General features: G+C 43.6%; 2 protein-coding genes across 2 annotated transcripts in view; one reads left to right on the top strand and one right to left on the bottom strand.

Moving 5' to 3' along the window:
- Nucleotides 1-186: 186 nt before the first annotated feature.
- Nucleotides 187-7,400, top strand: LOC146206040 (cilia- and flagella-associated protein 298-B). The gene has a single exon (XM_084590694.1). It carries the CDS (start codon nucleotides 364-366, stop codon nucleotides 1,093-1,095), a length of 732 nt encoding a protein of 243 aa, XP_084446820.1. The 5' UTR covers nucleotides 187-363; the 3' UTR covers nucleotides 1,096-7,400.
- A 4,622-nt stretch (nucleotides 7,401-12,022) lies between these two features.
- The window catches only part of Arp3 (Actin-related protein 3), a 35,642-nt gene continuing 33,164 nt past the window's right edge, over nucleotides 12,023-14,500 (bottom strand). The window contains exon 12 of the mRNA XM_084590693.1: nucleotides 12,023-14,100. Within this exon, the coding sequence (XP_084446819.1) occupies nucleotides 14,005-14,100 (96 nt within the window). The 3' untranslated portion in view covers nucleotides 12,023-14,004. The remainder of the gene's footprint in view (nucleotides 14,101-14,500) is intronic.

Here is a 14,500-nt window from a genome sequence, read left to right as displayed (position 1 = left end):
TGAAGCCAATAAAAATGTATATATATTTATTTTAAATATATTATTTTTTTATTAATTTTTATTTCAGTTTTGACTTTGTTTACTTACGAAGATAAATTATAGCTATGAGAAATTTTTTGTAAGAATTGTTTAGCATTGTCATCTATAACAATATTCAGAATATTACTTATCTGGCTGGCTTAGGCTGGCTGGCTGACCTTGACCGGCTGGGCAGGTTGGACTGTCATGGCAGCTGTCGTGGTCATACTGGTCATACCGTCGCAAGAAAAAAAACTGTTCTAGCCACTAGCACGGTGCACGGTTACGGTTGTACGGTGGAAGCAGTGAGCGGTGTCATAACGGTGTTAGTGGGCTGATGCAGACATGGTGAAGATCAAAGTCCAATGTGGAAACGCTGTTCACTTTCTCGTCGAAACTTCGCTGAGCACTACGTTTGATGTGCTCATACGAGATGTTACCGATATTTACAATGATGTTTTGGTCATTCGGCATGCAGCGTCGAATATTGAAAGCTTTGCCAGACGGCTCGAGGCTCTCACGGGAAAGCTGCCTGATGCACCAAAAGCTACAGCATCGGCTTTGTCAGAGCCAAGTGTAATCCTTTCGAAAGTGACGGCAGAAGCGTTAGCGAGGGTGTCAAACAGTCAACTGGAGTCTGGCAAGCCGGTGACAAAAAGCATTACAGAGAGCACAAAGGACATGATAAAGACAACGTTATCCGCCTTGGAGCTTCCCGAAGCAATGGCCGCTGAACGAAATATGCTATTGGTGGGCATCGACGAAGGGGACGTAGAAGAATCGCTGTCCATTGATGATGCTAAACTGTGGTGGGCGGGAAAGGAGCTAAGTTGTGGAAGTGAACTGCGGAAGCATTTTGGAAGCAATGAGAAAACTACAGTGACTGTCACGCTGGCTTCGCAACCACCCGCTCGAGGAAAATCTGTTGCGGAAGCGCAATTTAAGGAATATTTGCTTTCCCGAATGAAGCGGCAAAAGGAACTGGAAGAGCTGGAGACGGAGGAAGCCCAAGTGAATGATAGATATTCCTTAATGAAATGTGTGCATGGTCTCGAAGGCGTAAAATGGAAACCTTAAATCTATTGATAACCGTGTAGTTTTGGAAGCTGAATCACAATTTTTGTCTAGGTGACCTGCTTAGTGCTCTTGGGTCTTTTCTCTGCTTAGTCTTGTTTCATTCAGCTTGATTTTAGATGCGATCCATCAGTTTTGTTTCCGACTAATTTTGCTACAATATGTTTTTAGTTGTTTACAAAGGCTTTGCTTTCACTATAGTTTTCGACTCTGCTGGGCTACGCACCGTTTTCAGCTCTTCACAAATTTTTTTTGTGTCTGCACATGCTTGACATACAAATTTATCGTTGATAAAGTTCTTTTTTGGAGCTTGTTCTTAGCAGTTTTCCTTGTGGCAGTGTGAACAGCAATCAAGTGAATGAAGTTGTATATCTTACACATAATGTGTGCGCTAGGTTTTGCCAAATGCTCTTTTATTGTCTCACCTAGACTACATCTATCTTTGTTAGAGGTGAGTAGTACACATGATGCAGCTTCGGAATGGTTGTCTCATCAGTACTGTTTTATCTCAAGCAAGCGAGCTGTGGAGGAGTACCACTATTTCTATTCTGATGGCCCTTCCCCATAACCCTGGCACCTTTCCTGGTTCCAACAGCACTTTGATGTTGGCTGATTCATCTTTATGGGATGGCTGGGATACAGTTAAGAACCTATGAGCTGGAACTAAGAGACTTTATCCACGTCCTGGTTTGGCAGTCTGTGATAGTCTTCAGGGACAGGAGTTCCCATATAATGTGCCTATATTTCTTCTAGAAGTTCCTTTTCTGTCTCATCGGAGGGATGGACAATCTTTTGGAGGTTTTGCTTCAGTGCTGACTTGCAACCTTCTGGCTCAAGCGATAGCATAGTAGCTTCCAGGTTTTCGCTAGTCCTATGGATATGCCCAATCTGTTGCATATAGACTCTCAATTTTGTCTTCATAGCGGAAGTGCATATTCTATTTCTTTGTTGGAGTCGGGCCAGTCTGCAGCGTATGGTCTTGTTCCATCTTCGTTGCTTTATCTTCTCCAATCCCCTTTTGGCCTTCCATAAGTGCAGAGGATGGCTGGCTACCTCCTCCAGAGCTGCTTCTTCGGGGCACCTCTGTGGCTGCTTCTTTAACATTTACATGAAGTGGTGTTGCCCACTCTTCTGTATTTGTTATCGCTTTCTGTTTGGCTTCTGATTCCCTGAAGGTTTCCCGCTAAACTAGTGTAGCCTTGAATTGATTCTTTGTGGTCCTCCTTCCACCACCGTTTAGATGATGTGGTCCTTGCCTAGGTTTTTATGTGTTACATTATGTGGTGCCTTTTACACAGCTGAGAAAGGTCAAATCCGGAGAAATGTCTTCTGTCGCGCTGTTTCCACTTCGGGTTGGATTCTGTGGATCTGTTAGAAGAAACGGAAGTCAAGGTTGAAATTTCCCGCCTTAAAACAGTCAGCAGCGGAGCCAGATGGAGTGAGCAACAAGATGCTGCGAAATCTGGATGACGACTCAATCACTGCCCTTGCAAGGATACATGCAAGACTGCTGGCAACGAGGACGACTTCCTACCATCTAGAAGACAGCGCAGATCGTCGTGATCTCCAAACCTGGCAAAAAGCTACAGATTGAAAATCTAAGACCAATTCTTTGACATTGTGCATGGGAAAATTCATGGAACACATGATCCAGACAAGACTAAGCAGATAATGGAGGACAACAAACTCTACCAACTCTATAATTGGCTTTTTTAGACCTAGTCTGGCAACCTAGGACATTATGCTGCAAATCCAACACCAGATCATCAGATCATCGAAGCACATATTAAAGACACGCAATTTATCCTGGACCTGGACTTAGCAAAGGCCTTCGATAACGTCAAACACAAAGCAATACTAAAAAACCTACAAGATCTTGACGTAGGTGAAGGAACTTACAACTATGTAAGAGACTTTCTCTCAAAGCAAGAAGGCACCAACCAAACTGGAGAACACACGTCGGACAAATTTACGCTGGGCAGCAGAGGGATACACCAGGGCTTAATCCTTTCACACCTGCTCTTCAGTGTTGCACTGATCAAGCTTCCATCAAAGCTAGAAGAAATTGAGGGCCTAAACCACAGCCTGTACGCAGGCGACTTCATACACTGGACTGCAGGAGGCAGTGGTGGATAAATTGAAGGCACCTTTCAGGCAGTTGTGAAAATGGCTGAAAAATATGTAACCCCTGGAGGCTTCAAACGCTCTCCCGAAAAGGCCGAGATGCTCGTGTATCAGCCACCACAGCAGATTGGACAAAGAACAACCGAGAATCGAACTAAAGGCAGACGGAGTACCCATCCCCGGAGTGGACAAGATTAGGATATGATCCTAGGTATGTGGCTACAGGAAAATGGTCGTCACGGAGAAGCTATAAGGAGCCTCGAAGGTTGTGCACAACAAACAATACTTCTAATTAGACGCATCACTAATCGCAAGTCGGACGTGAGAGAAGCCAACCTCCTAAAACTTGTACAGGTTTTTGTCCTCAACAGGATCGCCTACGCTGCCCCGTACTCGCATCTGGCCAACTGCGAGAAGGCTAAGATTGAACCAGTCATCAGAAAGAGCATAAAAACAGCCCTTGGTCTCCCTATCAGTAAGTCTACGAACCGGCTAATGAAGCTGGGGGTGCACAACACGCTGGCAGAAGTAATAGAGGCGAACCAAGTCTCTCAATATGAAAGACTGCTGAAGACCCGGACGGGAAGAAACATATTGCCGAGACTAGGCATTCAATATGAAAGCCAAGGGGACCAGAAAATAGATGTTCCGATGGATGTTTGGAAGCGCCTAAACATCCCCCCGCTGCCACAAAACATGCATCCAGAGCGGCACCAGGAAAGAAGGAAGAAAAGGGCGAAATGCTGCAAAAGATATATCAAGGAAGACAGGATGTGGTCTATGTCGACGCCGTCGAGTATGAGGACAGGCATGTTATGGTTGCAATAGTAGCAGATGATGAACATAAACTAAGAATAAGCGGCTCGGTCAGGACGAGCTTAGCTGACACGGCTGAAGAGGTGGCCATTGCCCTTGCGACAGCGGGGACAGTGGCTACTATAGTTATAAGTGATTCGAAAACAGCAATATTCTATTTTCTCAAGGGAAGGGTCTCTCCACAAGCAAAGAGGATATTAGAAACTTATCAGGATGACAGAATAATCCAGCTAATATGGGCACCAGCCCACTCCCAGCTTTAGGAAAATGAGGGAACTCTAAGCTTGCCCACGGTCTCGCCTACCAGATAGGCTCTGACCCTCAGTTCACTCTGAACAGAGACAAACTAGTCAGCTATAAAGAAATTACTGAGCACTATCGGCTAAACAGGGTAGAATACCCACCGGCAGATAGGACGCTAAATAAGAGCCAAGAAAGCATCAGGAGGTGCCTACAAACAAGGACTTTTCCGAATTCAGCTACCCTTAGCCAGTGGTACCCGGAACAGTTCACAGATGGTTTCTGGCATTTCTGCACTAATTGCCATCTGAGCACGGTAACCAAAAGGGCTTGTACCCCTTGACCACTCACTGGCGACGCCCTGGACTGTCTCCATGAAGGAAAGCTGCTCATCAACTTTGACTATGTTATTGTGAATTTGTAGCGGGAGAACTGCCTTTGTGACACCTGGTGGGCTGCGCCAGTTTAATGTCTCGCCACTTGGCCACTCTGGCTATTTCAAAACCAATTACAGATGGCTATTGCAAAGTCTCGTGTTCCATATGCCCGTGCTATCTTTGTACTCTCACTCATCTTTTCTTCTAAATCAGTGGTATTTAAAAGATTCTTTCACTCTTCTTACATGTGAGCCTGGAGTTCAAACTCTTGTAGACCATCTTGGATTTTGTTCTTGCCACGGGTGTTTGTCCTGATCCAAATAAGAAGAACACTATGAAGGACTTCCTCACGCTTTGCTCCTCCAATGGTGTGCAATGCTTCCTGGGCCTATGCCCATACTTTTGTCGCTCCTTAAGAATTTGCTGCAATTTCACCTCCCCTCACTGACTTCAGTAATAAAAAGAGTTTCTTTTGAGGACTTCCCCAAGAAAAAGCCTTTGCTGCAGTGATTTGAAGCTCACCAGCATTTTACTCTTACACACTTTGATGCTGCTGCCCCAAACAGAAGTCCATATTGCTGCCAGTGGTCATAGACTAAGCACTGTCCTTTCTCAGATAATTCAGGCATGACCATGTAATCACCTGTACAAGCTGCCTCTTCAATACAGCAGAGCCTAGTTACATCACACATTGTGAATGTTTAGCACTACTGTGGGGTGTCGGAAATTTCACTTGTATTTGTACAGCCAACCTTTTGAAGTTGTGACAAATCACAATGCACTCTGTTTGCTTTCTTTCTACGGGCCATCTAGGCAATTTGGTATGAGGCGTACAAAAGTACAATTACAGTACAATTACTGCCTTTTGCATTGTCCAACAATTCTGGCAGTGATGATAGCTGCAGGTTGTTCTCCGTCTGTGTGTTTAACATTGGTTGAGAACAGCACTGAGATGTCGAGCTACACTTATTAGACACTGTCTCAAATTCATCCTATCCCTTCAGTGTACTGATTGCTCTTCCAAGGTAACACTACTGTATACCACAAACCGTTAACTCTGATGGCCCCCGACATTCTCATCGCCGTGCCCAACCACTCCACACAGCTGTTCACGATCCTCCCAGTGCCAGTTATCTTCACACCTTTTGCACCAACAACCACGTTTTCAATCCTTTTGGCCACATCTCATCACTCTGCTTTACATTATATGTTGATGCCTACTACCAGTTCTGTAGGAAACTGCAATCAGTGTAGGAAAAGACCAGCTACTCTCTCAGTGGGCTTCCTCCAACCAATTAATGTTCTCTCAGCCTCGCAAGCCTTCCTACAGTCTCAGTAATGTTAGCCCTTCATGGTTCGTTCCACGTCGGGCAGTTAATGGATTGTAGTTTTTTTTGCAATGTACTACCACACAGGTGCAAGCGCAATCCCTATCAGTAGCGCTCCTGACGCTGCAAATTTTATTCTGCATGACTGCATCTAACATCGTGGTGCTTTCCATCAATTTATCAACCGTGGCCGCTGCTTTCTTTTTAGAGTCAACAGCAGTCTTCATTCCTACTCCACCAAACAGGCTGACCACCACCTATTGCTCCCAAACAGCTTAATCAATTGCCTCAATCGAACTTTCACAGCTATGCTCACAATGTCCATTTCACCTGACCATTGCATCAAGTAGGGTTACTTTTGCTTACAACTCCTGGCATGACACTGCCAGCCGCATACTCGTTTTTCTTTAAACAGCCACAAGCACACAATACTTCTCATTGCAGCGCTTCCTGTTCCGAACACACCTTTCCCAATTGCACATGCAGACCGTGTCCTCAAACCAGCCCTTTGAGACCGCTAGCATTGCAGACCTCGCACTAGGACTACTGCAACCACCGGCACTGCATAGCTGCCTTCTCACCTGGGTCCCTCATCTCGCTGCATGGAACTCGGAAAAACTTCCGTGGCATTTTGCTGGTCTATACTGTGTATTGTGCCAGGTCTCCACGGTGACCTATGTGATCAATGTGATCAATCTACTTCCTGGAAACAACACTTACTGTGCATGTCTCATGCCTGAAGCACTATCTCTCATCGTGCTCTGCAACGCCCAGATCTACACAGAGACAATGTTTTTGCAAGAGTGACCATGCAATAGAAAGTGCGAAAAATGACAAAGTGAATGAAGTGACAGCTTGTGCATGTTTTATGCCCTTGGCATTACTGAGTCATCTCTTATGCTTGCATATTTTCACAAATTCTGTCTCCATCATCGCCTATGGTTCCTCTTTCTTAACCAAGTTCAGAGTAGCAGATTGGAGCATTGTTGCTCAGGCCAACATCCCGGAGTTTTTTTTTTTTTTTTTTTTTTTTTTTTTTTTTTTTTTTTTTACACAGACCTCTTGTTTTGCCTCGCCTTAACATCTTGTGGTGTGTAATACAATTTGTTTTTGTGCATTGAAAGATGGTTTATTAATGCAAAAGCATTACAAGCCCTTCTTGGAGGTGAAACACAGCATCCCTAAAAAAATCGAGTCGTAAAACCACTTGCCTCCTACCACAGTGAACTGAATCAATGAAGTGAATTGATATGTAAAGCTGCTACTACTACCTACCATGGCTGGCAGGTGGCAAAGTGGAGAAAAGGAAACCTCCCTTTCACACAACCCGTGCAGTGCTTCAAAGGTCCTTATACCCAACGGCATTGCTCCTTCTGCTGTAAATTTGAGTTTTCTTTAGAAAATAAAAAGAATTGATTGTCAATGTTTGTCCTACTAATTGTCGATTGATTACTTTTATAGTTGCTTATCCTGCCTTATTAGCACTGCTCCTGAAGAGACAAGGAAAATTACCACCTTCTCGTGTGCAGCTGTGTCCAATATATTCATTACATATTACTACCTTATGTGCTGTACTTGTATTCCAATATTGAAGCAATGTCCAACAACTCAAGTTTTTAATTAATGAAATTAGTGCAAAGTGCAAGCAAAAGGTCCAATAACATCTATATTTTGAGCTCAAGATGTGAAAATTCTTAGCTTTAAAAAGGAATGCTGCTAGTGTAACTAGTATGAATGTTAGCAGCCATTCTATACCTGCGAATGAGGTTTACTATCGTGATGAAAAGAAATACAGAGGAGTGCCTAGAAAAAAGTCCAGCTCGGGCAGTGTGCCTGTCACAATCGGAGGGAGGCATGCTGATCAGAAGGGTAGATACTTTGGCTTGTTAGCACATGATCGAAGGGAACAAAATGTCGTTGGAAGCTAGCGCTGTGTGTGTCTTCTTTCTCTATCCTTGTCTTGGTGCGCTACATTTTGTTCCCTTCGAGCATGCTGATCAGTTTCTTGTTTTCTTATATGTTCGTTTTCGCATTTTGCCACTGGGAGCCTACTATAGCGGATCTGGGAGATTTCTACTTGTGAGGAGTTTCCAACGTTCCTAATATGACCCAATCATTTAAAATAAAAGCCTCGAATTTCATACACAACAGAAACTGTAGGCCTTGCTATGCAGCTGCCGCAGCGGCAAAGTGCAAAGCAAAATCATCTGTCAAGCTTTGCCTGCTGTTGTAAAAGTTCTGCTGTGCGGTTTTGACTGGTGGCGATAAATGTTCTATTTCTCTCCAATTTCATCAATCACTGCCACTCCAGGGCTTGAGGTGATGGCATCCAAAGAACAAATTTGGGGTTCATACAAAAAGCAGTCTTCACTGCCCAATTTCTCCCACATCCAGCATTCCTTGCAGTTCTTATATATAAGCCACATTTTTTTAGTGCAAAAGCACTTCTAGTCTGTCTCCAGCAATTGCGACGACATCTGCCATGAAGAAAATACCTTAGCCAGACTCTGTAAAGGAATAGGCGAGTATGGTAATAGACCAAAGCTCAATTTTGGGGATCGCCTTGCAGGACATGAACGGCAATGCATGGCAAAGTATACTACGCATGTCTAGGATGCAACCATGGCCTCGACCGAATTCGAGCGTCAGTAAGTCCAGTTGTGCTCTGGTGAGCCCCATGCCCAAAACTGGGTTTAGAACATTGTGTTCCAACACCATGGTTCAGACATTTTTTTTCTTCCTTTTTCTTTTAATAAACCACAACTATTACTTCTTGACACTGCCTTGGCCCACTCCAAGAAATGGGACTTAATTCAAAAATTGAGTTGACCCGGCTTGACCACTCATAAAATTTACTTGGCCCAATACCAAAATGCACTTTGTCCATATGACCGACATTCAAAACTTAACTGCCCTAGGTACAAATGTCGCGAGGGAATAACAGACATGATCCACATGATATGGAAGTGTCGTAGGTTTGGAGAGCCTGAAAGGCACTACTTCTCAAACAGAGCGAAAAAAGACAATGTGAAGCCATCCTAATCGCCCTGGCCGCTGCTGATATCCAGGAGATACCGGTCAACAGCCAATGAAGGAGAGTGTGGCTGGGCCTGAGCTGCGCCTCAGATCTTCAATAACCTTCTGACGGGTGCAAAATTATGTTCTCTCTCTCTCACCCACTACCAAAATAATTTTGCAGTTTGAAAATTGAGTTGACCCACGTCCAAAATAGACTTTGCCCAGCTTGAAAATTGAGTGACCCACATTCAAAACGCACTTGTCCCACCCCCTAAAGTTAGGTTGGAAAGTCCTTACATGTGGAAAGATGGGATATGGACACTTCCGGATGATACTATGTAGGCTGGCAGAGTCAAACCATCTTATTTTTTCTTGCCATGGCTAAGGCCATGTGGTTTTTTTCCCTGAAGTTTGGTTTGGTTTGTGGGGTTTAACGTCCCAAAGCTACTCGGGCTATGAGAGCCATCGTAGTGGAGGGCTCCGGAAATTTCAACCACATGGGGTTCTTTAATGTGCACTGATATTGTGCAGCACACAGGCACCTTGCTTTTTGCCTCTGTTGAAAAGCAGTCACTGCAGCCAGGATTCGATCCCGCATCCTTGGGCACAGTAGTCGAGCGCCCTAACCACTGCAACACCACGGCGGGGCACCTGAAGATGGTTTTTTCTGGAGTTGAACTGGTATCATGGTTACTGTTATCGTGAAGGCGAATCTCGACACATACTAGATTAACACTCAAATTCATTACATGTTTACTATGATGACTTGTGGAGCTCTTGACAAGTATTGCAATTCTAAAAACCACCAACATTCTTTCACTACCGAAATGTAAGTGCCGATTCCATAAAATATAATGAGGCATTGGCCATTTAAGACAGAAGTGTACATAATGTGGTGTTACACAACAAATTCACACGACTGCATCCACACATATGATGTTAAGAAAAAAATTAAAATTTTTCTAATTCATGTCACTGCAGAGCTGCCACTTACCTTCACCATTGTGTTTTTGAGAACACAGCATTGTGCGGCCACTCGGTACACTGTGGTTATTCGAGACCCATGGATATAGACAATTATTACAAAAGTTTACCACCTACACTAGTCAGAGTTGAACAGTGAGGAAAGCACCCCTGGATACTAGCCTTGGACTGCACGACTGGCTGAAGCATTGTTGGCCCAATGTCATTCGAGACTGTATAGAAAGGGTTATAACAAGGATTAGGAACATCATTCTGTTGTCTGGGCAACGCAAGGCAAGTGTACGCCTTTGTAGTCACACTAGCTATAATTTTCTAAAAAAAGGCTGTTCATTCACAAAGTAAAGCAAATTCTGGTGGAAAAAAAGAAATTTTGTTGACAAAGTGATGCAAAAAGTGTGGGCTGTGCCACATCACTTTGCTGCATCTCATCATTACTTCCTCGCAGATTCCCAGTCAAGCAACAATGCTAAAGTTTTTGATGCGTTTAGTGCTGTAGGTTGCTCATTCTCATCTGAAGGTCTGATGTTGCAAGGAGTACACATTACATTAAAATGATGTTTTTCTTTTTTTTTTTGCAATTGCTGTGGAGTCATTTTCCAAGCTAATGCTGCAATGGAAGTATTTGATACAGGTTGTCAGCTGATAAGGTTCTGCCATGAAGGCCACAGTAGAAGCCAGCTGCTTGGTGCTTCTATAATGCATAGATTTCCCCTCACTACCCATCGAAACAATTTTTGCTGGCAAGCATCATACAGAATCCAGCTGAAAGCAACAGATACCAGATACTTCCAGCTTTCCCCCTCTTCAAGAGGATTTGCTTTCCACAAAAATTCTTTCCTTACAGTTGCCACTCCTTTGACCAAGATTAAATACCACACAAATAACTTCAGCGCAAAATTCACCTTGCACCCTCTACACAGCTGCCCACATAAGCTTGCAAAACAGAACAATTACAACAAAGCCCAATTGCTGGACAGTGTAACCATGTAGCCATGAACTGAAGGGTGCATTTTGAACTTCTACAAACTCCACAATGCACTCACCAATGCATAGCTGTGCCTCTAACCGGCAAGCAAATTGAAGCAAAGTTTTGATCATTTCGATATTCTTAAAACATTTGTGGATATCCATACAGGCATGGTTTGAGTGACACCAGCAACTGAAAGCACTCATGTCAAGGATATTTGCAGTTTGTCTGCAATCTATGCATTTTTTGACATCAGTAGTTCCCAGCAGAGCGCAGAGTAACTAGAGCCCTTTGCATGGCTTAGGAGCAGTTTTGACATGCCTTGGCTGGCCTGAAAAGTTACGAAAATTGTGTATGCAAGTGCCTACATTAAGGCGCAGTGTTCTCTGTTGCAATACCCTTGACAGGAGGTTGATGGAATAATTTCAGTAGCATACGCTGCCAGACTAGTTGTTTCTGCATTATATTGCTCAAATGTAAGAGTTCCTTACACTTTTTTTTTTTGTCGTGTCTTTACTCTCCCTTCTTTGTCCTTGTGTTTCGAAAGTGCTGCGTTTCGGAAAATGTTTGCTTGAATACTTTGCCATGTACTTTTTTGCTCATTAAAGATTCTCTGGTGAACTTTGCCGAGTGAACTGCTGAGACACCTTGCACTGCCAGATTTGCAAGGTTTAATTTCTTCCTGTTCCCACGACAGCCACGTTGTGGCCTCTCCCCTACAAATAGAGAGGGGGACAGCCTTCCCTCCACTTTGGCACCTGCTAACCTGTGCAGGTGGTGCACACAACAAAACAATGCTGAATGCTGCCTTACTTCACAGTTGACCTACAGTTACGGCATTGAATGCGAACACAAAACCACTTTATCAAGCTGTTCCATAGAAAGTTGCACGGTAATAACACTGGACAGAGGCTTTCCCGCTTCTTCTAAAGAGCTGATTATAGTAACCATTTTGCAGTGGAGGCACACCCAACCAATAAACATGCAGCACTCTCACTAACATATTGCACTGACTTTACAGAACAATACTCCCCCCCCCCCCCCCCCCCCCCCCCCACACACACACTTGGAGACAATTTGCCATCTTCAACAAGTTTAATGTGGTATATAGAAAAAATAAAGTAGTACAATTTCTTTACATGATGATCAAAATAGAGGGTGCGAACAGAAGGAAATAATTAAATACACAGCGCAGTAAACGTTTGAAGAGTGGTTCAACTAAGCTCACAGTACAGAGGTGCAAAAAAAAAAGGATAAAAAAAAAAAGGAAATTACTCAGAATTTATAAAGCATGCAAAATGAGTCACAAGTTTTCATGCAGTATGTGGAGATACAAGTGCACACAAATATGATGACATTTCAAAGAAGAACTTGTATTCTTCCATAATTCATGACAAGATTTTGGGCCTCAAACAAATCATACAAGAAGCAAACCCAATGTAAACAGGTCAATGAAGTTCAACTGTCAATAAAGCGCTAAACACATGAGGCGACAAGCCGCGCGACGGGCTGAGGGCCGCCAAACTATTGCCGCTCGTCGCTGTCGCTCGGTTTCTGGGTTTCTAGAAAATTTCGCGTGTCGCCTGGAAGCAGCTCGCGAGGCAGCCAATTGCAGAGGGCTTTAGGGTGCTCAACTTCCGTTCCGGCTTTTTTTTCTTTTTATTGCGTGTGAAGTTTGTTTTCCTAGTCCGGTTTGGGCGAAGAACCTGGTGCCTTCACACGCTCACTTCGTCTGATCCGTGTATATATATGAGTGCATCGAGATAATTCAGTAAAAGCTTGGAAGGGTAACAAAAGAAAGAAAAAGGTTAGCGTGGCTGCGTATTGCCAAACCATATCCCGTAGGCGCACTGGAGGAGACGTTTTCAGCGAGTTAAACTGCGATTATTTTTTAAAGGTCTCTCTGAACGCAACCTAAAGGTAACATACACTCACTGTAAACGGTGATTGTTGCTGAAAGGTGTCTATGAACGCAACTTAAAGGTAACATATATTCACTGAGGCAGAAAATGATTATGAGGAAGGCAATATCTTAGTGTAACTGTTGTCACACCGATTGCTACTTAAAGGTGAACCTAAAGGTCACATACACTCACTGAAGGCAGGATATAATTACGGTGAAGGCAATTACAAAAAAAAATATTCAGAAAAAAAATTCAATGCTGGAGTCGAACAGATAGATGTTCAAGTAGCATCAGTGCAGAGATGGGTAGTGTTAATCCATTGCGCCACCAAAACGTTTTTTTTTCTGACATGGTATTTATTATACAGGTGGCGCAATTTACATAACCTTTTCTGTATAATAAATTGTGCCACCAATATGACGTGAATGGTGGCCTTTAAATGCGTTTTTATTCGTTTAGACAATATATGACTATTTGTCGCCAGGTGACGCTGCTCAAAGGAATCACGCGCCAGAGCGTCGTCTGCTCGAGTGCTCCTACGGGATATGGTTTGCTAATAAGCTAGCGTGGCTAGATATTGTTAATTTCCAAAAGGAGCAGGAGAAAGTCGTTGCATGCTCGCAATGCAAGTCGGCATCGCAGTGTAGTAGCGCACCGCTGCGCTGTGACCCTTAAAAATATGATGCGTTACAAAAAATTTCATCAATGTTTTATCGTACTTCATGCTGTTTAGTGTTAGAAATGGGATATAGCGCGACTGCATTCCCCTTGACCAAATGACAAGGCGGCGGTAACAGAGCAATGCTGAAAACGCGCCTCTCTGTCGCTGATCCCCGTCGCTCCGTGCGGTATGCACAAGCAACAACGACAAGCGTTGGCGGCGGCGGCGTGCGACGGATCGCTAGGGTTTGTTGCCTCATGCAGTTACCGCTTAAAGCTCAACCTGAGCCCAGCTGATGAACCACTATTCAACTTCTACTTAAAGCCGAGGTAAATATTGCATGATTTGCGGTCCTCAATGTGGCTTAGAAAACTAAAGAAAAGCAAGCCATCATACAGTGGCAGTCTGTCAAAGAATTGTGACAAGATGGTCGCCAACTATGCACTGATGCACGTCCCCAAAAAAAAAAAAAAAGTTTTTGAGAGATTTATCCCTATGTCATAGCTCCAAACACTGGGTTGTGGCGGCAGATGCTTGGTCCACACTCTTCGTACGCTTTCTTTGTGTGGCACACCTGGTAGAACTCCGGCTGGAACAGGAATGTGCAACAGCAAGTTGAACAACTAAGTATGCAGTTACTGACCTATACGGCATTGTTCTAAAAAGAGACACAGCAAATGCAAAGGTTGAATTCGGTTGAATGATATTTACTCTGTGCACCATTTTATCCCTTGAGTTAACCACTGACTGACTGCAGCCTTGCATGAGCAAAATCAACATCTCATCAGCAAAAGCCTAACAATCTAACATCACTTTTTAGAGTCTTGATAATCGGAACAATCTGTCACTCAGCCATCTATTATCATTGAATGATTTCAATGGAAACTGGATACGCTTTTAAAAAGTGACAAAAAAATCCTCCAGAAAAACAGATGATCCAAAGTGCCGAAGATTTCAAAAAGTAATAGATGAATGAGGCATAAAGGGAT

The sequence above is a fragment of the Amblyomma maculatum genome, chromosome 1, assembly GCF_055883805.1.
Source record: "Amblyomma maculatum isolate TAMU_Amacu chromosome 1, ASM5588380v1, whole genome shotgun sequence".
Lineage (NCBI taxonomy): Eukaryota > Metazoa > Arthropoda > Arachnida > Ixodida > Ixodidae > Amblyomma > Amblyomma maculatum.
Note: the sequence above shows the minus strand (reverse complement) of the source record. Positions and strands in the feature narration are given on the sequence as shown.

Coding starts and splice junctions, on each gene's coding strand:
- LOC146206040 (XM_084590694.1), top strand. CDS start 364: ATGGTGAAGATCAAAGTCCAATGTGGAAACGCTGTTCACTTTCTCGTC.